Below are 22,188 nucleotides of genomic sequence, written 5' to 3' on the forward strand. Positions count from 1 at the left end.
GGCTTAGAAAACTTGCCGCCCTCGCGGCTGTGTACAGTCGATGCATGCTATATAATGCTCTCTACGATGCTCCTAGTCCTCGTCCCAGTGGCCCTGCTGCTTGGGGGGCGCGATACCAGCCTGCTTGGCGACAATGATCGAGTCGACGCGCAGGACGGAGATGGCAGCCTCGGTCGCGAGGCGGATGGCCCAGTCCTTGGCAGCGAAAGCGTCGAGGATGGGCTTGGCGTGCAGCGTCGTGCGGCGCACAGCGGGGGGGTTCTCGGCGTCAATGTCGACGCCGGCGTCGACCTCGCCGTTCTTGTGGGCAGCGTACAGGGCCGAAACAACGTCCTCGGCGGGGAGACCAGCGTTCTCGGCCAGCGTGCGGGGGACGACCTCGAGCGCCTCGGCCCAGCGGCGGATAGCGTGCTGCGCCAGGCCGGGCGTGACGGCACCGTACTCGGCCACGCGGGCGGCGAGCTCGATCTCGGACGCGCCAGCGCCGGGAACAAGCCGGCCATCGCGCAGCAGGATACGGACATTGTTGACACCATCGTCGATCGAGCGCTCCAGGTCGTCGAGGTGGTTGGTCGTCGCGCCGCGCAGCACAATCGTGGCCGTGCGCGTGCGCTCGCCCTCCTCCTGCCTGAAGACGGTGACACGGTCGCCACCAATCTCAATCGTCTCAAACACGTCGATGAAGCCCGCCTCCTCGGGCGTGGGGGCGCCAAGGCGCGCAAGCGGCGTAGCGCCAAACACGCGGCACAGACGGCGCAGGTCAAACTTGGACAGCACCTTGACGACGGCGATGCCAAAGCGGTTGCAGTAGTGGAGCGCGAGGTCGCCGATACCGCTGCCGGCGATGATGAGCTTGACGCCCGCGTCGGCAATCTCCTTGAAGTAGCCCTCGAGCTGCTTCTCCTCGCCGCGCGTAAAGTCGAGCAGCTCGTCGGCCTTCTTGATAAGCACGGTGCCCTTGGTCTCGGTCTGCGAAATGTCCAGGCCAGAGGTGTACACGGCGACCTTGGCCTTCTTGGCCGACTTGACGTTGCCCTCGGGCTCGCGGGGGAAGACCATGCCGCGGACGACGCGCGACGCATCAATGCCGCCACCGAGGATCTTGACCACGCGCACAGAGTCGACGTTGAAGTCCTTGGGGTTCTTGGGCATGACGTTGAGCGCCGCGTCGGCGACTAATCCGCCCAGGAACTCCTCGTAGCCGGGCTGCTTGGACGCGATGGAGGGGGCGATCGCCTTGGCCAGCTCGTCCTTGGTGGGCAGGGGGGTGTTGGGCATGGTGTCGGAGACGAGTTCTGGGTGGCGTGTTAGCGTGGAAACGGCTAAAAGGGAGTAGAGTCTGCCAAAGGCTGCAAAGAAGCTGTGGGCAGCCTCGCGGCCACTCGGCACCCCCACTCACTAGGCAACTCCTCCTGTCCCTTCACCAGCGCCATCTCGTATCCCTGGATCACCTCGGAAGGATGCAGGCCCATTGTCAAGAGGTGCTCGGAACGCTTGAGCAGCTCGCCAGCAAAGATGAGGACGAGGTTGCTCGCGTCGCCCATCTCGGCCTCCTGCGCCGTCGACGCCATGACGAGCAGCTTGGCCGCGGGGTGCTGCACCTCGATCTCGCGGATAATCGTCGCCGCGTCCGAGGTCACGAAGAGGCGGCCAAGGTGGTTGATGATGAGCTTGTTGCGGCCTTGCCGGCGTGTCAGCTGAGCTCCATCTCGCCTCTCGCCAGAGCCTCTACCCACCATTAGGACCGAACGACGTCCGCACAATCTCGGACAGCTCGCCCACAGCCGCAATGTTGCGCAGGACGGCCTCCTCGAGACCCGACATGTGCTGGAATGTCAGTCAGCCGTGGTCTGTGCGTTCGCCGAGCTATAGCTCGCTCGCTGCCTACCTTGAAGCCGCTCCGGAAGAGGTCGGGCCCGCCGGCCTTGGGTACTCGCAATGCCATGTTTGATTAAGCTCTTTTAGTGGGTTGTCAAGAGCTGTTTTGAAGGGGTTGTAGAAAGTTGGGAAGGGGTCGAGGATGCTCGAGCTCGAAGTCGTTGACATTGTCGACGCGAAGCGCACCTGGAATCATCCACCGTCGCGTGGCCGTTATTCAGTCCCCCGGACTAGGGTCCACGTGGTGGACAGCCGGAATTAATTACAATAAATGGACTACTAAAAAATGTGTGGAGATGGACACGTGGTGAAACGTGGATTTACTTCCGACACTATCCTACCCTGGCCATCTGGCGGCTGGTTTGCCCGATTTAGAAAGTGTTGGCTGCACTCGAGATTGCCGCGTCTAGGCGTCTGTCTGTCTGCTGTGTGCTGCCGACTGGGTGCACTTTGTTCACCTCCTCATGAAAGCTTGATCAGTGCGGCGATACTGAACAAGCGCAATCAACAACCGAGGATAGAGTGTGTAACCATATTATCAAGCCGGAAACAGCGCAAACAAAGCTACTAACACCAAACAAACAAAGGTTATCTCACTGTGACACGATCGAAACTTCTGACACCCCACGTTCCGCATCCACCTCCGTCATCATCAGACTTTTAGCCTCGACTGGTTTGTTGTGAAACTGCCGGCAGAGTGGGAAGCCTAGTCGGAACGAGGGGTCGACGAGTGCACGGGATGGTAGCCTGTGCGGCGAGTTGAGATCCTCGCCAAGACTGTGGACGTGTGTGTGTGTGTGGTGGGGTGGGGCCGGTGGGGGAAGCAAGCCGCGGCATGCACCCGCCAGCCAACGCGTACATGTTGTACTGCTGTGGCTCGAGTGGCTCGCATGCAGCCCACGCGCGCGCCCGCAGTCGCCGTGGCTAAAGATATATGCAGTGTTCCCTGGGGTGTTCCTGACAGCCGCCGATGGGATCCGCAGCTTTGTCTGTTCGTTGGCTGGACACGGGGAGAGGCAAGGGGAGCAAGGAAGGAGAGGCGTTGGGCGCGGGGCGGGGCGGAGGCTGGGCCGAGGCCAGAAGCAAGCAAACCGGCACGACAAGGCAGCCAAATCACACAGACGTGGCGGGGAATTATCTGCGCGCGGCGCGCGTCTGTGCACAGACTGGCAGCACACACTACACGGATATGCGTCCTGTCTACGTCAAGGCTGTATGTGCGTGCGTGCGTGCGTTGTCCACTGCGCACTGCCATCATAGACTGCCTTTGGTGTCCCAAAAATCCAATAACGGGATTGTCTAGTGGGCGTTGGCGTCCCGGGAAGAGCGCCAGTGTATTGGCGGCCTGTTTTTCCACTATTCAGTCGTCTCAGGAGAAAGTTCATGACTGAACAATGAAGAGCAAAGGTCCGGCTGTGGTTAAGAGGCGGCGCCGTGGCGGACACGAGTAATGCATCTGGGAGCATCCGTCGTCGTCCGTTGTCGAGCACTGAGCACAGAAAGGCCAAGCAAGGCCAAAAGGCAAAAAAGGTTGAGGGGGTGAAGTCTAAAGAGGCCCTTCTCAGCGAGTGCCTGATTAGGAAACAACCCGGATGGAGGAGGGAGAGATGGCAGTCAAAGGGTCTGAATATCGGTGCAGTGGTCGACGCTACGTGCTCATCGCCCTACCCCCCCCGGCGACTACTACTAGTGCAATCGCCCCCCATCCCCCATCCTTCCTTCCTTTGTGCATACACACACAACAGCCGCACGCGCGTCAAAAGTCTCCGTGTAACACGTCGGCATCAACAGATCTCTTGAACCTACCTACTACAACATTGCTCACACACGGTTTGTAACACCACCACACACAAACTCAGTCGAGGGCAACCCAAAACACAACTGCCGATCGACGCGCCGTCACCCACCCACCCACGACCACCACCATCAACCTCGAGCAAGCTAGCATTCCTCACACCGGCAGCGACCACTACCGCACCCCCCTTCATGGGAGATTTCGCCGAAATGGTTAGGCGTATTATCCCCTTACCAAAGCGCTCGTTGCGCTCAATCATCGCGCTCGTGCTCTTCATCCTCACGCCCATCATCCTCATCCACCGGCTGGCCAGTGGCGTCGGCGCCTCTGGCACGCGGCACGCGCTGTCGCTGCCCGAGATCGTATTGTCCCTGCAGCGGAGGATCAACTCGCAGCCGATCCCGGGAACCGGCGCGCACCAGTGGCGAAAGAAGACGCAAAACGTCTTCCACGCCGACACGTCAAACAGCGACGAGGATGACCGCCCAGCCAAGAAGCCGAGCAAGGCCCCCATGCCCCCCACCAAGTCGGACCACAAGTACCTCCGCAACGGCCTGCTCGTGCCCAACCCGCACGCCCAGCACCCGATCTACGACCTTATCACGCGCAGCAACCAGGCCTGGGAGACCAAGCTCGAGCGCGCCAGCAAAACTCTCGACCAGGCAGTCAAGGAGTACCGCCGCCGGTATGGGCGCAACCCGCCGCGCGGCTTCGACAAGTGGTGGGCTTGGGCGCAGAAGCACAACATCAAGCTCCCAGACGAGTACGACCAGATTGTGAGTCGCAGCGCGGGGAGACGCACGTGGACGGCAGCGGTGGAAAGGCGCTGACACGGGGGGCAGCACGAGGACCTCGAGCCGTACTGGGCCATCTCGCCCGCCGAGCTCCGCAAACTCCGCACCGAGGCCTCAGAGCTCGAGGGAACGTACACCATCACGTGTCGCGCGTCGCGGTCCAAGGCTGGGCGCCACGCGTGCAAGTACACGCTCAACGAGAAGGGGCTCGACAAGGACCCGGGCCACCGCGGTAACATGGTCATGCGCGCCGACGCGCGTCTGGGCTTGGTAACCGAGGTTGAGGAGCTGCTCGAGGACGTCGACGCCGTGTTCTACAGCCACGACGTGCCATGGCAGTTTGTGGGCCACGACTTTGTGAGTGGGGGAGGGAGTGGGGAAGGTGGCGTTGTCGATCACTAATGCCGCGCAGAAGGAGAGTCTGAGAGAATCGGCGTCGCTCGGAGAATACTTTGACTTTTCCCAACAACTCGACCAGGCGCACCTCGGCTGGGCGTCGGCCTGCGCGCCCCACCACCCCCTGCGCAAGGACTACAAGTCTGACAAGTTGCCCGACCTCGAGGGAATGTGGCATGGTGCCAAGTCGTTTGTGTGGGACCACAAGGCGACAATGGACCCATGCCAACACCCGACACTTGTGCACCTGAACGGCTTCCTCGCAGCGCACGGCAAGGGACCGGGGCCGTCCAAGAAGATGTACCCCATCATCGCCATGTGCAAGACGATGCTCCACTCGGATGTGCTCGCTGTCGCCGAGGAGAACTGGATGGAGGACGTTGGCGTCGACCCAGAGTGGGACGAGAAGAAGCACGACTCGCTTCTCTGGCGCGGCAAGACGACTGGTATCCTGTTCCGCGAGGACAATCCATGGAGTGAGTGGGAATCGAGGAGCCGTTGCCTGACCACGCACAGACATTTCGCAGCGCATGAACCTCCTCAACATCACGGCGCGCGATAACGGCACGCTGCCCGTGCTCAAGCTCACCTCGAGGGGCGAGGCTGTCGGTCACCCTGTGCAGAAGGACCTGTCCAAGCTCAACGACCAGCTCATGGACGTGGCCTTTGTGGACACGCCTATCCAGTGCGAGCCCAAGGCACTCTGCGACCAGATCTCCAAGGAGTACAAGTTTGGGGACCGCATGACCTGGGTGGCTGCGAACGAGTAGGTTGTCAGTGCTGGGGTCACGCTAACCTTCCCAGGTTCAAGTACCAGCTCGACATTGACGGCAACGGCTGGTCGGCGCGCTTCAAGCGCCTAATGACGACCAACAGCGCAATCGTCAAGTCGACCATCTTCCCAGAATGGTATTCTGATCGGATCCAGCCCTGGGTGCACTACATCCCCGTCAAGGCCGACCTCACCGACCTGTACGACGTCATGTCCTTCTTCCACGACGGGCACGACGACCTCGCCAAGAAGATTGCGTCGGCCGGCAAGCAGTGGAGCACGACGTTCTACCGGCGCGACGACATGATTTCGTACGAGTTCAGACTGCTGCTCGAGCTCGCGCGTCTGACCGCGCCGGACCGCGAAAAGGCGTCGTACGTCCACAAGATGGCAAAGGCAAAGGCGTAGGATGTTGTATTGGAGATCATTTAGGGCATAGACTATAGATCATTGGTGCATGGTATGTGAATAACTGGCATTGCGATGGCTGGTGAATTGGATCTGGGGTGGCTGCGGCATGGAGGGTTACGACGCGTCGGGGTGGGCAGTGAGTGACTGGGATCGGCGGATCGCTGGTGGCGGGCGTGCACGTGCAGTCTGGTCCCGTGGCGCAGTCGGTGCGCTATCAGCAAAGTGGCACCAACTCCCAACATTTGACCTCGACCTCGACATCGCTGTGGAGATGACACGTATCCGCAGCGCAGGTCAGGGAGAATGCAGGACATGCACAACCAGTACGGCAGACGCGATATTAACGACAAGCAGCAACGTCGCACCAAGCGCAAGCCACGCCACAACCCTATCTCCTTCGCACCACCCTCCTTCACCCTCACCCTCGCACCACCTCCAACCCTCACCCCTCCACGGCCAAAAAGCACAAGGCAGAGGAACTGAATCCCCTTATGACGAGAGTGGGATTCGAACCCACGTCCGAAGACTGCGGATGTACATGTATACACCTTAACACAGCGCCTTAGACCGCTCGGCCATCTCGCCGCGGGGGAGGAGGGAGGTTGGGGGTTATGAGGTGTGCTCGAGGGAGCGTTTGCTGAGTGTGCGTGCGAAGAGAGTATGGCTATAGGCTGTGAGATGCTCTCGGGTAGTCTTTGCCCTTGGGGTATTGGTGTTCGAGTGCTTGGGCACAGGGGGGGACTAGAGGGATATGGTTTGGTCGTGACGGGTGAGTTTGTGGCATTGTGTCAGACGATCGAATCGTCCGTATCTGGGTTCGTCGTTTCTGTCCCCTTTTCTTTATGGAAGAGCTATGAGATTGGCCACACAGAGAGATCTGCCGGGGCAGAGGACTACAGCTGGGGCTTCGCGATGACCGAGGCGAGTCAGTTGTCGGTCCGCGTCCTCGTCGTTTGTGTGACAGCGTCTCGGAGGTCATTTCTCTCGCTGGATCACCCTGTGCGTCGTTGTTGCTAACGGAAGATTGGAGCTCTGCACGGCGAATCGCAGCTCCCCACACTAGGTCCGACGTCGACCACGCTGCTATCTAAGAACACTGCGGGGGTACCGTGAGTGAGCTGCTGTCCGTGTCAAGACCATATGTACACCGAGACATGCCACCAGCTGCACCCGTGCACCGTTCATCCCACAAAACAAGGAGCATGCATGAAACCCGTTCCCACCAGGACAATGTACAGCAGGGCAGCTGAAGGACGGCAAGTATGTAATGAGCGACCGGCAAAAGGCATGATGTGCCGTGCCACCGGGCATCCGCCACATGGCTCGCACCATCCTCGCACCAGCCCGCGGCGCGGCCCTCGCACCTCCCCTCCTCCCCAAAACAGCAACCAGCAAAACGCGACCTCGCACTCACATGCAAGCCCGCCCAACTAGGCCCTCGCCGGGATTTGAACCCAGGACCACTCCCATTGCTTAAGGTGCTTCAGCGCCCTAAGAGAGTATGATAGCCACTACACCACGAGAGCCGGTGTGGACTCTGGCGAGGAGGGCGGGTCGGGTTTGGGCTGGGCACGCCGGGCCGGTTATTGTGGTGGATTGGCCTAACGATGCATGCATCACGAGGCGCATACCTAGTGTGTATGCATATCTTCATCTCGATTTGCGACTGGGCCGGTGGGCCAGTGCGGAATTGCGATATTGGGGCTCAGAGCAGATCGAGCAGAAGGAGGAAGCCACGTGGAGGTGAAGAATGAAAAGCTCCACCTCCCCCACCACCCTCATCAACACTTTCAACACCATGCTCGAGCTACAACGGAGCGACGGACTTGGTTAGGCGTCGATATTGTTTGTCTGACCGAAGATTCATGGAGAGAGGCTGTGCAGATATGCATAAGATAGACATGGAAGGTCGACATGGCGATGTTGAATCGGCAGACTGGTCATCCTCGACTTCGGTCATAAGGATCCGACCCAGCCCGGAAAACATCAAAAAACATGAGAATTCTCTCTACACCGTTGGTGAAACGGTATCATGCGTCGTTGCCATTCAGGAATCACGTCGACGCGGCAGGGGTTCGACTCCCTTACGGTGTACAGCAAGAAGCTTGAGAGCTTCATCTTTTGTTGCCTCTCATTCGCTCGCACCGGCGTCAGGGTGGAGGGAGGTTTGGTGGCGTGGTTGGCGGAGTGGTGACGAGTGTCACGGCTCCGTCCACCTGAAGTCGGCGCGCTCGGCCGTACCCATGTGCCGAGACATTGCGTCTCATGTCGTGTCCACAGACGACGATGGACGCCGTCGGAACGCCGCAGTTGGCGGGTCACACACAGTCCGCCACCACTCGGGCATCTGACTCAGGGCCGCCCGCCATCCGCCACACACGGACATGCACTGTACATGCCGCCGGAGGAGCGTCGGCGCAAAGTTCCGTTGTCAGAGAAGATTCTGCGGCTGGAGCACACTCCTCACAGCTAGACCGGTCGACAAGGACGGTGAGCGCCGCGGCGATCGCTAAAATTAATGTGGCCTCCAAGCCATTCCTTCTCCTATCGCGGCTGATGGCTAGTGAGACGCTCTTGGCATGCCCAGGGCTAGTTGGTCCAGTCTTGAACCTTGTTATCTATGCTGCTGTTCGGCGATGGGTCCAGCAATGTCATCGAGCGACAAACGAGTGACAAACGAGCGAACATTGCAATGAAGGCAAGCAGGCAGGCACCAACATGACACTGCCACGCGAGTGCCACAATGACCGCCAGATCGCGAGCCCAGCCGTCCCAGCCAAATGCTCCCGCCGTGACCGCCCCCCACCGCCGGACATGACACGAAACCCACCCATTGGGCAACTTGTTTGCCATCATCCACTCCCTCGACTCTGCACAACGACAAGCACCACACCCACCCGACGGGCGGACAAGGCTGCTTGACGACGACGCAGCTGGCCCTTGGCCCTCGGCTCGCCTCGCGCACGTACTTACTCTCGTGGCATGCGCGTCCCGCTTACCTGGATGGTGGGACGTGAGTTCAGTTTCAGTTCCTAGCAGCAAGCACTCCGCAGCCTGGCACGGTGCCAAGAGACAACAGCTGCAGCCGGGTGCGGCTGTCGGCGAACCTTGGAGCGCTGCTGGGAGTGGTAGCTGCGGCTTGTGTGCGGCGCTGCTGTTGTGATCGACCGCCCGCCCGGCGCTACGCTGAGAGAGAGAGAGAGAGGCTGGCGCCGTGTTGTCTGATGTCGGGCTGTCGTCGAGCACGTCTGGCACAGCTCGGCCGGTACCTGTCCCGGCCGGCAACGTGATACACGCTTCCATTCAGACGCTTAAGAGGCCCAAACTCTTCCATCACGCGACGAGTGGCTTGCTGGCACTGCCGGCGAGTCCCGGGTTTCCGGATTGGGTGACGTTTGCTCGTTTCTAATGTTCCATTGACCCGGCCAATTGGGCAAGATAACACTCTAGCCAACCCTGGGCGGTGCCTCGCGTCTACAACCTGCCCGCCTGGCTCATCCCAAACAATGCCGCAGGCTGGGCGATCGCACGCGAGTGCTTTTCGACCAACTCCCCGTCAAGGATCAAGGAAGGAAGGCTTGCGGATCGTTCCCGAAAGGAGCGAAAGCAAGGCTGGTGCAGTACTGAAACGAAGCGAGCGGGCCGGCGTCGCGCGTTGCGCCAGCCCGACACTCGACGCAAAACCCCGAACTTGGCCTGCCAGTACTGTAGCTTGGAGCGGCAGCTGCCCCAACAACGTAGCCGGCGGTGGTCCACTGCATGACGCACGGCTCAAGCAGCCGCAGCCGCGCATAGAGTAGCCCTACGATCGGTCCCATTGGACGCCTTGCCAGACGCAGCTGGTTGCTAACCTCTCAAAAGCTTGGGCCAGCCTGGGTGTCGTCGGTTGGAGAGGGATCTTGCCGACGTGCATTATGGGTGGCGAGTGCGGTATCCGCAATGTAATCTGGTGCGTCAGGGCGCCGCACCCGGTGCCCTGACGCAGCCAGCCTCGTCCAAGACACCGCCGGGGCCAGCAAGCATGCAGCCAGCTACATGCTTTACCGGGTCCCAGGGACGCATGCCATGTTGGGCATGTAGCGCTTATGTTATCGCACTGACCGTCGCCGCAACACCTGGTGGACCGCCGACCTCATACCACGAGCACGCCCAGCACAGTTTCGAGCCCGTAACCGTCATTATCCAGGACGGCACGGAGCGGCGCCAGGTACAAGAGCTTCTGACATGGCCTACCTTGAAACAGCAGAATCGCTTCTTGGGTTACTGGGCCCATGTCTCAGACACTGGGCGATGGCTGGCATGCCTCGGGGGGCAGGGAAGAGTTTGGGGCGATAATGGGCCGATCCCTCACAACATGTGCTGCTTCAACGTAATAGAATTCGACAGATGTGGCAGTGGCGCGCCCCTCTGACTGCTTGGAGGCAGGGCTGCGACCCATAACGCTCACTTCAATGTACAGGCTCGGCGACCCACTCGAGGGGCAGGCGGCACCGGCTCGAGCAAAGGGGCAGAACAGGATCATTTGTTAGCAAGGAACTCGCGGGAAACGGCCATGCCAGATGAGCCAGCCGCTCGGCCATGACGGCAAGTTGTTCTGCGTGCAAGTGGGTCCGTCAATGCCTCTCTGCACGGTATAAATGTCGAGCATCTGGACGCTTCATTGCTCCTCACCCAAGTTCTTTCGCTCTTTTTTCTCGCCGCCACAGCACCTTGCACTGCTTCGCCAGTAAACCCAACCAAACCACACAACACTCTTTCACAATGCAGCTCTCTGTCAAGTTCTTCCTTGTCGCCGTTGTCGGTAAGTCATACGCCTGCGCCTCTTCCTCCTCCAGACCCGCGCCCGCACATCGCTCACACCCACCCTAGCCATGGTCGCCGTTATGGCCGCCCCCGCCGTTGGCTCGACCGAGGTCTCCGCCGAGTCCGGCCACGAGAAGCGCCTCATCATCCTCCTCACCCTCCTCGGCTTCCTCAAGTGCCGTGTCTGGTCGAACGGCTGCCCCAGCTACGCCCCTCCCCCCGTCTACGTCCCCTACCCCGTCCCCGGCTGTGGACCTTGCGGCGGCTACGGCCCCGGCGGCCCTGGCCCCGTTGGCCCCGGCGGCCCCGGCCCCTACTAAGCGGCTGATCATCGCCGCTCGGCGGTCGCTAGGTCGTCACCTTTACTGGTGAGGGCCTGCAACGGCGACCGTCAGCAACCCGAAGGCGCTCGGACGGCGGCGGCGCGGACCGAACGATCAAGAAAGGAAGTGCGAGCATCCCTCGTCCATAGCTTAGGGATCAAGTGCGACCCGACTTGCTCGTCCGGAATGCAACGCTACTGAAAGACATCACCTTCAACCCCTGTTTTGTATTAGGTTCGGACTCTTTACATTACTGGCTCATCTTCTTCAATGCATATCCTGTGCGCGGCGCTATTGTGGGTGCTTGCACAGAGGCTGACGCAGGTGTGGAGGAGTGTCGGAGTACTTCTTTCGGCGACCCAAGGTGACGCCGAGGCGTCTCGGAGGGAATCGACACCGAGCATTCCGAGTGCTACAGTAGCTGACTCTACTCACGTTCTCTCCGACACTACCATCCATGTCGAGGCTACTCGTCATGAGTCCTCGACATGAGCGCCGTTCCTTGAATCTAATCTCTGAAGCACCAGATTCAAAAGTGTACGACTCCACCCCGCCAGTCTAAGATCGCCGTCACTGTTGGAGATCCCATCGCCAAACGGCAAGCTTGCCTCAAACCGAATCGGCACACCTACTCAGGTGGGTGAGTGCACGCCTCGTTGCTGGCCAGACCCCGAGCACGACCTCAGTTCGTTGCCCGCCACTGCACCACGACCCCGGATCACTGCCCACCACTGCACCGCCTACCTCTCGCCGCCGACCTCGTCTCCAAGGAATGCCAGGCCGGCGCCGTGTGTTGGACGACCACGCGGGCACGGCATCAACCTTGTCTACTCTCCACCCCACCCCACTTGCCGTCCCGGGGCCTATGTACATTCATCGCATTGAGGCGTCACGAGACGACGGGCACAGGGGTGCGCAGGTGCCCCATCAAGTGCTTGGCGACACCCGACCGGGGTGGGGCGTCCATAAACACACGGAACCGGCCACTCCATGCGCGGCAAGGCTGATGCCTCGGCCCATCACACACGCCGATGTGAAGGGGGTAGGTCGCCAGTTACGTGAGGTCCCGGGGTGCTTCTCGTACAGCGAGTTAATGAGCGTCCCTCCCCCGTCAGATGAGTTGCGCGCGACCCGTTGCACCGGACGCGTTGCCGTACGCAGGCACGATGCGTCGCTGTCAATGGGACATGTAGTGCTTGGGTCTGTGACGGACCGAAAGGAGTTGTTTGTGTTGGGTCACGTGTGGGCAGGGACCGACGCGCGACGCGCCGCTTGTTTGTGGTCTGGGTCATTTGGGGACTGTGGCGATCTGGCCATCTAGTTTGGGTTTGAGATACCAAACACTGACTGCTGCGAGGAGACACTCTGCGCACACTGCGACCCTGCGGATCTCTTCGTGACATCTCTGCGGATTGTGCTGCTGCCCCAGCTGCGAGCGACTCTGCGCACGTTCCAGATAGTACATGCACTCTACATGCCCCCCCGGTCCCGAAACACGATGCATTGATCAGATGGCCGAGCAGCGTACAGCTTGACGGTCGACTGCTTCTGCTAGTTCCGGTGCTGCCTGCCACCAGACCTTCAGATGCGCCGTGGCTCTGATCAAAGGAGATATTGGCAGCAACCGGTCATGTAAGAGCGGGCATGTCCAGACGGCCCGACGAACGGCCGCCGCCTCGTGCACCCCCTCCCCTCCCAGCCTCCCCTAGAAGCCGATAACCGCCCAATGGCCACACGTCGCACCACCCTCAAACATGCATCACGGGCTGAAACTCGTGCCCGAGTCGACACAGGCAGAGTGACTCGCCAGGCAGTCACGCTTCCCATGGGCCTCCGTGTCGGCTGCCTTTGGCTACTCCACCTTGACGGTTTCGTTCCTCTGGTATTGCCCGACCACAGCAAGGGAGACGCAGGCCAGCCATTATGCCGTGGACGTTTAGAGTTTCAGCTTGATTGTTGTTGATGCAAGGGGACTCCGCTGCCCCGAGGCGGGTGCTGCCGAAGCACCATCTAGAACGTGATTCCTGTGTTCCAAAGCCCTCTGGCCATGGCCGAGAGAGCGAGAGGCAGACGCCGTGTCTCGGCTCCCGGACTGGATGAAGGCGTGCACTGCGGTACTGCGGATCTAGCAGTGGGCTGAGACCTCTCGGCGCACGGGTTCAACTTGGTGTCATTCGCTTGACGACGACCAAGGCACTCCGTATCCAAGCAGAACGCGTTGTGGCACCACCGGTTGGAACACCTTGTTTTGATCACAGTTGTTTACGCGTTTACACAGTCCTCTATCACAATGATCGGAGACCTGACCAGAGGTCTACTTAAGACGGGCATGCACCAGCTCATGTACCCCATCCCTCAACATCTTCAGTCAACGACTTTACGACCATGTTGATCAACAAGCCGGCCATTGTTGCCCTCCTGGGTGAGTCGAGCTGGGTGGGCACTTGACACTGGCAACGGAGACCTCCCTCCCCCTCCCTCACCCTCCTGCCGTGTCTCGTCCCTCCCACGCCCACACTCGTGCCCGTCCCCTCCCCGCTAACATCCTCAGCTGTTGTCCAGGTTCTGGGCACGCCCATCCCCAACGCCCACGACGACGTCCTCGTCCAGCGCACCGTCGCCGACACCAACGTTGAGGCTCGCACCTTCGGCCTTGTCAAGCCCATCCTCTGCAAGGCCCTCGGCTGGTGTCTCCCCCACCTCTGCCCTCAGCCCGTCCTCATCGGCGGTAACCCCGTCCCCTACCCGGTCGGCCCTTGGCCTGGACAGCCTGGATGGGGTCCCAAGCCTCCTCCTGGCCCCGGTCCTGGACCCGGACCCGGCCCCGGCCCCGGTCCTGGTCCCGGTCCTGGTCCTGGTCCCGGTCCTGGCCCCGGCCCCTGCACTGGTGGCAAGGACTGCGGTGGTGGCGGCAAGCCTCCCCCCTGCAACGGCAAGGACTGTGGCGGTGGAAAGCCTCCCCCCACCGACCCTCCCCCCGGCGAGTGCAAGGACTGCCCTCCTGGTAGCACTCAGCCCCCTACCAGCGGCGGCCCTGGCACCACCCCCCCTCCTCCTGGCGGCAGCGGCGGCGGACAGCAACCCGGTGGCGGTGGCCAGCAGCCCGGTGGTGGTGGTCAGCAGCCTGGTGGCGGTGGCCAGCAGCCTGGAGGTGGTGGAAACCCTACCGACGGCGGACCCGGCAGCGGCCCTGGCTCGGGTGGTGGACAGACCGGCGGCGGCTCTACGGACCCCGGAGCCGGCTCTGGCGGCGGTGGTGGATCTACGGACCCCGGTGCCGGCTCTGGCGGCGGTGGCTCTACGGACCCCGGTGCCGGCTCTGGTGGTGGTCAGACCGGCGGGGGCTCGGGTGGCAACCCCACTGACGGCGGCCCCGGCTCTGGACCCGGCTCGGGTGGCTCGGGCACGGGCTCGGGTGGCTCTACGGACCCCGGTGCCGGCTCTGGCGGCGGTGGCTCGGGCTCTGGTGGTGCCGGTGTCGGCGAGGGCGCCGGCAACCCGTCCGACGGCAGCAGCGACGGCGGCTCTGGATGCGTCCCCGGCCAGAACGGCTGCGGCGGCGACCCCGCCAAGGACCCCGCTGCCTCGCCGTAGTAGATCAGACGACGACAAGGACTATGATCCTATGACAAATGTACTTTACGCTTTCTGGGCTGGGTTGCAGTTGCAGTGTTGAAGAGTCGCATTGACTGGCGGTGTAGTTGAAGAGGTGAGCGCATGGGGTTGTGTTGACAAGTGGAGTGTGGACCGGGTGAGCTGTGCGTGAAGGGGATGTGAGTGGACGGTGGGCGAAAGGAAGGATGGGCGGGGTCGACTGCATGCGTGCGTTCGGGTGAACCTGGGCAAGTAGTGGTTCGTGAGTATGGATGGGGAAGCGTAGACGTAGAAGGACTGGATGGGGTAACGTCCCAGACAGCCGTCAGGCGGGGTTGTAGAGACGATTGTGGTGAGTGTAGGACGAATGTGGTGAGTGAAGAAGAGTAGAAGAAGAGAAGTGAGAGTTCTTGGCACGTTCAGTTTTTGGTGTGCCTACCGCGCACAGTCTTGCTTGCCATGTGGCTGCGCTCAAGTCCTACGCTGTTGTGCCATTGTGTTGGGAAGGCACCGTGCGGGCGATGAAGTGTGTGGTGCGAGACACCGTGTGTGTGGGTCAGGGTGGAGGGAGGAGGACGTGACTTGATTGTGTGAGTCGTGACGGTTCAGTTCGATGATGAGGGCCTGGCCGAGTGAGGTCGAGGCGGCCAACGCACAGGCCCCTGCGTCCTAAGTGCCAGCTCCGCATCGCCCCCACCGTACATCCACGGGTCAGCCAGCCGTAGAGTCCGAACAATGCAATGCTGGTTCATCAAGTTAATAGGATTGTGGTGGAGCGGGAGCTTCCGCACCGCCGAGCTTGTCGAGGCGCTTAAAGAGCGCCTGCACGCGGCCCTCCAAGTCGTGCTTGTTGCGCTTGGTCGCAGGTACTGTCGGTTCCGACTTGAAGCGGTCTGCGAGCGATGCGAGGGCGATGGCGCGCTCTCGTACGATAGGCGACACGTGTCCACCTGGCAAGACGGCGAGCCCTTCCACCCTGGGCAGCATTCGCTGTAGCTGGTTGGGGGTCTTGCAAGTCCCCAGCAAGAAGCTTATCGTCCGGATGGGTGTCGGCGGGATGGGTACTGTGATCGCTGTGGAGTGTCCGGGACTGAGGACATCTTCCTGTCTGACGCTTCGGAGCATAAAGCTCGAGATCCGGTCAATGGCGTCCCAGTTGTCGTGTGTCGCAACAAGCAACGAGCGGATAATGCAGCTGTTGATCCGCTTGTCATGGGCCGGTCGTCGGGCAGTTGCCTGGTCCGTCTTCTCGGACATGACACCACAAGAGAGCCGGATGAGGTCGAGGGTGTCGGTGAGGTCAAATGGGTCGAACGGGAGTGTTGACTGATCCGAGGTGGTGGCGCCTGCTTGAAGGTTTCCAGGCGGGGCAGCTGCCGGAATTGTAGTTCGGTGCTTCCCGGCGTCGACGTCGCGATTGGGGTGGATGAGGAGGTCGCGCAAGAGCAGCCATAAAGTGTACGACTCGGACTTGGCCGGAAGGGCGAGTGGCGTGTCCGAGGTGCCGTTGGCCACAGCTGCTGCCTGCTGGACGTACCGCGAAACGAAAGCTGTCCATTCCGGGCGTCGCTCATTGACGACAGCGTACCACTGCGGAGGAGGCGCGAGGCCGCGGCGCTCTCCTTCTTCGATGATGCTCAACGACTGGTGACCGGCCTCGAGATAGAGGTGTCGAAGCTGCTGCCTCTCGTGCTTGGGGTTACGATGGGCTTCTGAGAGGGCGGCCAGTCCGGCAAATGATTCGGGGGTGAGTGGAGCGACGAGGCTGGCAAGTGCTCCTAATCTGTGATCCGGCGACAGGTCGGGAGCCGATTGGGCTGCTTTCGCTTCGTGCATGACCACGGACATCGGCGTGCTTTGGAGGAGAAGCTGCAGCTGGAAGTAGGTAGGCCGACAACCGATGTCGACCATGAATTGGAGGACACTGCGCATCGTAGGCCTGCTGAACCCGTACCTGGACTCCATGTTGGCCGCAGCTCTTTCTGCATCGTCGGTATGACGCTGGCTGTCCTGCGTGTTCTTGAGGATAAGCAGAAGCGATTCAAACCATTCTGATCTCAGTTCCCTCCCTTCCGGCCCTCCGAGACGAGGTAGAGCGGCAAGCGAGTGTAGATGACGAGCAAGATCGAACCACGCTCCCCAAACCAGCAACAGAGACCTTCGGCGATTCCGCCTCTGCTTTCCGAAACTGGTTGTTATCGTCTCGTCCTCGTCGACCACTGAAGTCAGGTAGTTGATAAGATCGCGCAGCTCAGCAAGGCGAACATGCTTTTCTGCAACCGTATCCCCCAAAGGCAGAGCGAGCAGGTGCGGCACGCGGCCAACTGTCCGTGCAGGGGGCGCTGCGAGGGCAACAGCGAACTGCGCGGAAGGCGACAATGCTCTTAGCCTCTCTGCGAGCTCGGCAGGCGACAGGTTGTCTAAATCTGGCAATGATGGCGCTTCAGACAGATCTGGAGCCGGTGGAGAAGGCTGCGGGCCAGCGTCACCCTACTGTCAGCGAAAAGAGGTCGGGGATGCCCTCACGAGATGGACGTCAAGCTTGGGCGACGGCGGTTTTGAAGATGGGAGAAATCCAAGAGGAGACGGCGCTCCCCTGATGTGGCCTTCGCTCACAGGAAGCACATTGTGGTGACTGGCTTTTGGGTTGTTGTTCTCCCAGAACGTCCCGGTGGCCGAGGTTGAATGCTGTCGAAAGGCTGCCTGCGGAGCGACCAGCTCACGGCGGGCCAGAACGAGTTGGTAGACGTGCCGAGCAACTGCTGCACGGTGGGTCGCCATCGCGTCTGTCGTCCAGCGACCTCTGTGGAGACGTTCGCTCGGCCGAGTAAAAGAGATGGATGAGGGGAAAGCAGCAACAAAGGACGGGGGATCGAAAATGACGAGATTTCCAACACACGCGCGACTGGACTGAAACGGTGGAGGCTGCCGAAATCGGGCGGAACGAAATGTAAAAGGATTGATCCTATTGAGCAGAGCCGGATTCGAACCGACGAAGCGAATGCAGTGGAAGTAAACCTCAAATGAGGCAAGCGATGAAACTTGACTCCACCCCCTTTGACCACTCGGGAATCTGCCCTGTGAATCTGTGATCGGCGTCGGCGGGTCTATTTTGAACCCTCGGCGCCAGGCTGAAGGCGCAAGCTTGTTTTGTGCAAGCTTTGTATCGACAAAGCCGTCGCTGTTGATGCAATGTCGATGTGCTGAGGAAGTATGAGATACAAGGTGGTAGTGCAGAGATGGGCAAGTGCCAATCGCTTGTGGATGGTCGTGAAGATGCGGGGGCGTGAGGAGGGCGTCAACGGGCGGTGCCGTAGGGATCGCAGAGACTCATCTCTGGCGTACTCGTACGTTCGTGCGAGCAGGTGACGGGGACCCCGTGATTCTGGGAGGCGTACACGGGATGGAATTGGTAGGCCAAACGTACAAGCCCTGTCGGGTGGGGTGAGGTAGAGTGATGGCAAGGCAGCGTCAAGTGCCGCAGTGGCAGTTCCAGCGAATGATAGGGCAGATACCAGGCCGCTCCGAGCTTGTTGACAATCCGCGATCTGTAGACAAGCTAATCGAATGACCTTGGGGACGCTAAGCGTAGAGAGGAGTAGGAAAATGGGGGTATGGTTTGTCGGGTTGGAGGTGATGGAGGAGGGAAGGGGGGTGAGGAGAAGGCGAGTGGCCACCAAGTTGGTGATACGTGGGGTTGACAGATTCGAGTGGACACGTCGACGGATCGACGGGATCGAGACCCCGCAGATACCTGGCACAGAGACGCCAGTGCGCCCTTCTGGGCGCTCATGTGAAGGGCTAGAACATGGGGCGCGAGTGAGGCTGTGGCATAGGACGGTGGTGCCACACCGAGATCAACAGTTCCCCAGGAGCCCCCCTGCAGATCATCGTCCACGTCGCGTAACTCTGGGCGCAAGAGAGGGAGAGGGCCCTCTCTGGCTTCCCCTTGATCGCCTGCGCCATGCAGGCAGGTCACTTGACTATCAAGCGCATGCTTCTCCAACGGCCCCCGATGCCACTTGTCAGTCGCACCAGCACCCAACTTGGTCGGATTGAGTCACGTGACCGTACCACCCAGATTACGTACTCCAAAGTGCACGGTGCGCGGTGCAGGTTGAATGCGTCATATTCTCAACATGCAACATTGACCGGACCGGCGGCGATCCAAGTTGATTGACTGCTGCTTGCTTGCTATCAGGACCGAGGCCGAGAACAGAGCGACAGACAGACACACACACATACACCCACACGACCACGACGACATCCCCCCCCCCCCCCCCCCGCGTCCTTTCGCTTTCTCTCTATCTCTCTTTCTTCCACTTCACAGAACCAGAGAGCCCCCTCAACACCCCCACGGCCGATATCAATGTCCAAGCGGAATAGTCCGGCTGGCACAGACTCGCCCAGCAAGCGTGCTCGTCCACTCTCCATCCAAAAGTCGCGACTGGTCACCACCCAACAGCCCCATCCTCGCGTCACGCCCCAGAACGCGACCACCCTCCTCTCACTCTACGTCGGCTCCTTGAGAAATAACCTCTCCGTCCACAACGCCCGCTACACGTTCGAGGGATCGGCTCCAAACGGCGTCGAGGGGCACCAAAAGTGCACTGTACTGTTGCCGTTCAACAGCCCGGTCCGCGAGGCGACCTCGGATGACTTCTTCCCGAACAAGCAGGGTGCCAAGAGATCGGCCGCCATCAATGCCATCAACGCTCTCATAGCTGCAGGTGAGATCAGCCAAGAGCTCATCCCCACCCCAGCAAACCCGACCAAGAAGGGCCCTCCTGGACAAGCACAAGAGTCAAACGGGCACAATGCGTCAACACCGATCGATAACGGCGGTCCCAAGCCCATTGTCCCTGCGAAGCCACCGCCAACATCGGGGGAAGACGAGTACCCGTATTATGCTTCCCCAAAGTTTTGGGCGGAATGCCCGCCCGTGTCTTCTGCCGAGAAGCTTTACACGGCGGTCATAACGGTGGCTTTCGACGATCCCCATGCTACCGAGCTGGCTGGAGAGTGCCGACCGCTCCTGCTGCTCACGTCGCGTCCGCTCCCGGGGCTCGACATCTCGAACAAGCGTGCTTCGCCCATCGAGCTCGACATCACCCAATTTGGCTTCGCGACCACGGCGATTCTGAGCGCTGCACAGCCGATCACTGTCGACGAAGGACAGGTGGACCGTGCCTTTGAGTTTACAAGACGGCTTCTCAGGGCGACCCTCAACAAGGGTCTTGACGGCGAGATCGAAGAGACGAGGTACCTGGTCGTGCCCCTGCGTCGTGGACTCGAGCCCACCCCCAATATCACAGCGGATGACATTGCCTGGGATGAGGTCAACCGTATCGAGGGCGAGCTCTTCACCCCGATCGACCTTGACGACCGCACTGCGCTTTTGCAGCAGCTCGAAGATGCTGTTATCAGCACCCCGAACAACGAGTTTGGACGCCGATTCTTTGCGGTTGGCCTCCGAACCGAGCTGAGTCCCCGATCCAAAGTCCCTGGCAAGGAGACCACCTTCTGGCAAGAGAAGCTCGAGGCCATCGGCAAAGGATGGCAGCTGGGAGAAGCGGAGAGTTTAAAGTACCCGAACCAGCCGCTTCTGGAAGGCGATCACTACATCGGCCCCAAGAATGGTGGTTTGATTGGAAGTGTGTGGCAAGGTCCCAAGTGCCGCGGTCACATCCTCATCCCCGAGCTCTACACCCGCCACTTCCTCAACGCCAGCGTCCTCCGCACTGCGTCGATACTGCCGGCCATGCTGACCGAGTTGGAGGACGAGCTGTTGGCCGATGAGATGAACGAGGAGTTCTTCAATGGGGCCCTCAAGACGTCACTGGCGCGTGAGGCTACCACTTGCCCCGGTTCACGCCCGTTTGCAGGCCAGGCGGCTCTCAACTATGAGCGACTCGAGCTTCTCGGCGACACGATTCTCAAGCTTATCGTGACCGTCGACACCTATATCTCGAGCAGTAGTTGGCACGGCACGGAAGGCGACATGACCGACCTGAGGCACAGAATGGTGTCCAACAAGGCGCTCCAGGCGTCTCTGATAAAGGCTGGCATTGTGCCATACATCCGCATGACTGTGCGTCGTGGACGCGCCTTCCTTCCTCCTGGATGGATCGTGGAGAATTCAATCGGTCTGGTGGAGGCTACGCCGACGACTCAGACGCTTGGTGACAAGGTACGCGTGTGACTAGCAAACCGAGCTGACTTACAAGTCGGTCGCCGACGTTGCAGAGGCGCTCATTGGCGCCGCATACCTCTCAAATGGCCGCAGCATCCAAGCCGCAATTGATGCGATGCATGCCCTCTGCGTACCGATCAAGCTCCGCCAGTGGTCGCAGCTTGCTGAATTCACCCGCGACAAGACGGCAGTTGGCCGTCCCCTCACCCTGCTTGGCTACAAGTTCAAGCATCCCGCTGAAGGCCGCATCATCATGGTACGTGGCTGGTTCCGGACGCCGAGCAGAGCTCACACTGCGCAGAGCCACACCAACGACCCGGTTGGCAAGTCGCAGTTTGAACGATGCGAGTTTCTGGGTGACGGTTTGATCGACTATTGTGAGTTGCCGTCTTCTGCTTCAACTGACCCACAGTGACGGTCGATGAAATCTACCACTCTCATCCGGATTTAGGCCCGGCACCCATGACCCACATGAAGCACTCGCGAGTGTCCAATGTGAGTGGCGCGGTGGCGAGAACGCATGCTGATGTCTACAGGCGGCGTTTGGAGCATTCCTCGTCTTCTCTGGCCTCTCTGACCAGTTCACCGAGATGGATAAGCCGACGATGCTTCAACTGCAGAAGGTGGAGAGAGAATTGAAGAAGGCCAAGGATGCCGCCGACGCGGAGCGTGCGGCTGGCAAGCAGAACCACGAGTTCTGGGCCACCGTGCGGCAGCACAAGTGGGTTGGTGACACTGTCGAAGCCGTGTTCGGCGCCATTCTGGAAGACAGCGGGTTCGACCTCGAAGTGGCAAGGAAGCTATACGACGAGTATCTTCGCCCCTTCGTCGACTTATACGCCGTACCTCCTATTGCCCACTCGAACCACCCCAAGAGCGTGCTCCTCGAGCTGCTCGCCAAGGAAGGGTGCCAAGGCTACACTATTGATCGCTTGGGTGAAGTGCCCGGCAAGTCGCAGGTGTATGCGGCCAGTGGTGCGTAGTGACTTGGACGTGAGCGGCAAACTAACGACCCAGTGTCGATTCATGGTACCGTCATGGCCAGAGCCGAGGGGCCGAGCCCCGACGTCGCGATCCGCATCGCGTGCGACCGCGCTTTCAAGCCTGTCAAGGCCCGTCTTGATAAGCTGTGCACCTGCGGGAAGACCTAACAGATGTATAATAGAACCCCTTGTAAGCATTTAGTAGTATCAGGACTGTCTTTTGTGACATAGCCAATGGATGCACTG

General features: G+C 60.5%; 6 protein-coding genes and 4 non-coding genes across 10 annotated transcripts; 5 read left to right on the plus strand and 5 right to left on the minus strand.

Moving 5' to 3' along the window:
- Positions 1 to 27: 27 nt before the first annotated feature.
- Positions 28 to 2,120, minus strand: cct8 (putative T-complex protein 1 subunit theta). Its single transcript, XM_062769044.1, has 4 exons — positions 1,889 to 2,120; positions 1,737 to 1,827; positions 1,400 to 1,681; positions 28 to 1,295 (listed from the first exon to the last, which is right to left on the minus strand). The coding sequence occupies exons 1-4, from the start codon at positions 1,943 to 1,945 to the stop codon at positions 73 to 75; spliced, it is 1,653 nt and encodes a 550-aa protein (XP_062625028.1). The 5' UTR covers positions 1,946 to 2,120; the 3' UTR covers positions 28 to 72.
- Positions 2,121 to 3,627: 1,507 nt separating this feature from the next.
- On the plus strand, positions 3,628 to 6,116 carry CXT1_0 (Beta-1,2-xylosyltransferase 1). Its single transcript, XM_062769045.1, has 5 exons — positions 3,628 to 4,449; positions 4,516 to 4,824; positions 4,880 to 5,339; positions 5,380 to 5,629; positions 5,668 to 6,116. The coding sequence occupies exons 1-5, from the start codon at positions 3,865 to 3,867 to the stop codon at positions 6,041 to 6,043; spliced, it is 1,980 nt and encodes a 659-aa protein (XP_062625029.1). The 5' UTR covers positions 3,628 to 3,864; the 3' UTR covers positions 6,044 to 6,116.
- Positions 6,117 to 6,538: 422 nt separating this feature from the next.
- LOC62_02G002534 lies at positions 6,539 to 6,631 on the minus strand. The gene is given in 2 exon segments: positions 6,539 to 6,578; positions 6,594 to 6,631. It is a non-coding gene; the product is annotated as a tRNA-Leu (tRNA).
- Positions 6,632 to 7,477: 846 nt separating this feature from the next.
- On the minus strand, positions 7,478 to 7,572 carry LOC62_02G002535. Its single transcript has 2 exons — positions 7,536 to 7,572; positions 7,478 to 7,515 (listed from the first exon to the last, which is right to left on the minus strand). It is a non-coding gene; the product is annotated as a tRNA-Pro (tRNA).
- A 484-nt stretch (positions 7,573 to 8,056) lies between these two features.
- On the plus strand, positions 8,057 to 8,140 carry LOC62_02G002536. Its single transcript is given in 2 exon segments — positions 8,057 to 8,092; positions 8,106 to 8,140. It is a non-coding gene; the product is annotated as a tRNA-Gly (tRNA).
- A 2,667-nt stretch (positions 8,141 to 10,807) lies between these two features.
- Positions 10,808 to 11,169, plus strand: LOC62_02G002537 (uncharacterized protein; the record flags this gene model as incomplete). The annotated part of the gene is made up of 2 exons (XM_062769046.1): positions 10,808 to 10,847; positions 10,916 to 11,169. The coding sequence occupies 2 exons, from the start codon at positions 10,808 to 10,810 to the stop codon at positions 11,167 to 11,169; spliced, it is 294 nt and encodes a 97-aa protein (XP_062625030.1).
- Positions 11,170 to 13,557: 2,388 nt separating this feature from the next.
- Positions 13,558 to 14,766, plus strand: LOC62_02G002538 (uncharacterized protein; the record flags this gene model as incomplete). Its single annotated transcript, XM_062769047.1, has 2 exons — positions 13,558 to 13,594; positions 13,724 to 14,766. 2 exons carry the CDS (start codon positions 13,558 to 13,560, stop codon positions 14,764 to 14,766), a joined length of 1,080 nt encoding a protein of 359 aa, XP_062625031.1.
- A 756-nt stretch (positions 14,767 to 15,522) lies between these two features.
- LOC62_02G002539 (uncharacterized protein) lies at positions 15,523 to 17,591 on the minus strand (the record flags this gene model as incomplete). Its single annotated transcript, XM_062769048.1, has 2 exons — positions 17,293 to 17,591; positions 15,523 to 17,238 (listed from the first exon to the last, which is right to left on the minus strand). The coding sequence occupies exons 1-2, from the start codon at positions 17,545 to 17,547 to the stop codon at positions 15,523 to 15,525; spliced, it is 1,971 nt and encodes a 656-aa protein (XP_062625032.1). The 5' UTR covers positions 17,548 to 17,591.
- A 144-nt stretch (positions 17,592 to 17,735) lies between these two features.
- On the minus strand, positions 17,736 to 17,845 carry LOC62_02G002540. The gene is made up of 2 exons: positions 17,808 to 17,845; positions 17,736 to 17,778 (listed from the first exon to the last, which is right to left on the minus strand). It is a non-coding gene; the product is annotated as a tRNA-Leu (tRNA).
- A 1,185-nt stretch (positions 17,846 to 19,030) lies between these two features.
- On the plus strand, positions 19,031 to 22,169 carry DCL1 (Dicer-like protein 1). The gene is made up of 5 exons (XM_062769049.1): positions 19,031 to 20,956; positions 20,994 to 21,336; positions 21,372 to 21,454; positions 21,496 to 21,934; positions 21,977 to 22,169. Exons 1-5 carry the CDS (start codon positions 19,136 to 19,138, stop codon positions 22,108 to 22,110), a joined length of 2,820 nt encoding a protein of 939 aa, XP_062625033.1. The 5' UTR covers positions 19,031 to 19,135; the 3' UTR covers positions 22,111 to 22,169.
- Positions 22,170 to 22,188: the final 19 nt, after the last annotated feature.

Source organism: Vanrija pseudolonga, chromosome 2 (assembly GCF_020906515.1).
Source record: "Vanrija pseudolonga chromosome 2, complete sequence".
NCBI lineage: Eukaryota > Fungi > Basidiomycota > Tremellomycetes > Trichosporonales > Trichosporonaceae > Vanrija > Vanrija pseudolonga.

Excerpts from the sequence above, each read along its gene's own strand:
- DCL1 (XM_062769049.1), top strand. The coding sequence starts at position 19,136 with ATGTCCAAGCGGAATAGTCCGGCTGGCACAGACTCGCCCAGCAAGCGT. Across the intron at positions 21,337-21,371 it reads TGACGGTTTGATCGACTATT|TGACGGTCGATGAAATCTAC; the intron begins GTGAGTTGCCGT and ends ACTGACCCACAG. Across the intron at positions 21,935-21,976 it reads GCAGGTGTATGCGGCCAGTG|TGTCGATTCATGGTACCGTC; the intron begins GTGCGTAGTGAC and ends CTAACGACCCAG.
- CXT1_0 (XM_062769045.1), top strand. The coding sequence starts at position 3,865 with ATGGGAGATTTCGCCGAAATGGTTAGGCGTATTATCCCCTTACCAAAG. Across the intron at positions 4,825-4,879 it reads AGTTTGTGGGCCACGACTTT|AAGGAGAGTCTGAGAGAATC; the intron begins GTGAGTGGGGGA and ends AATGCCGCGCAG. Across the intron at positions 5,340-5,379 it reads CCGCGAGGACAATCCATGGA|ACATTTCGCAGCGCATGAAC; the intron begins GTGAGTGGGAAT and ends GACCACGCACAG.
- cct8 (XM_062769044.1), bottom strand. The coding sequence starts at position 1,945 with ATGGCATTGCGAGTACCCAAGGCCGGCGGGCCCGACCTCTTCCGGAGC. Across the intron at positions 1,682-1,736 it reads GACGTCGTTCGGTCCTAATG|GCCGCAACAAGCTCATCATC; the intron begins GTGGGTAGAGGC and ends CACGCCGGCAAG. Across the intron at positions 1,296-1,399 it reads GGGACAGGAGGAGTTGCCTA|AACTCGTCTCCGACACCATG; the intron begins GTGAGTGGGGGT and ends CACGCCACCCAG.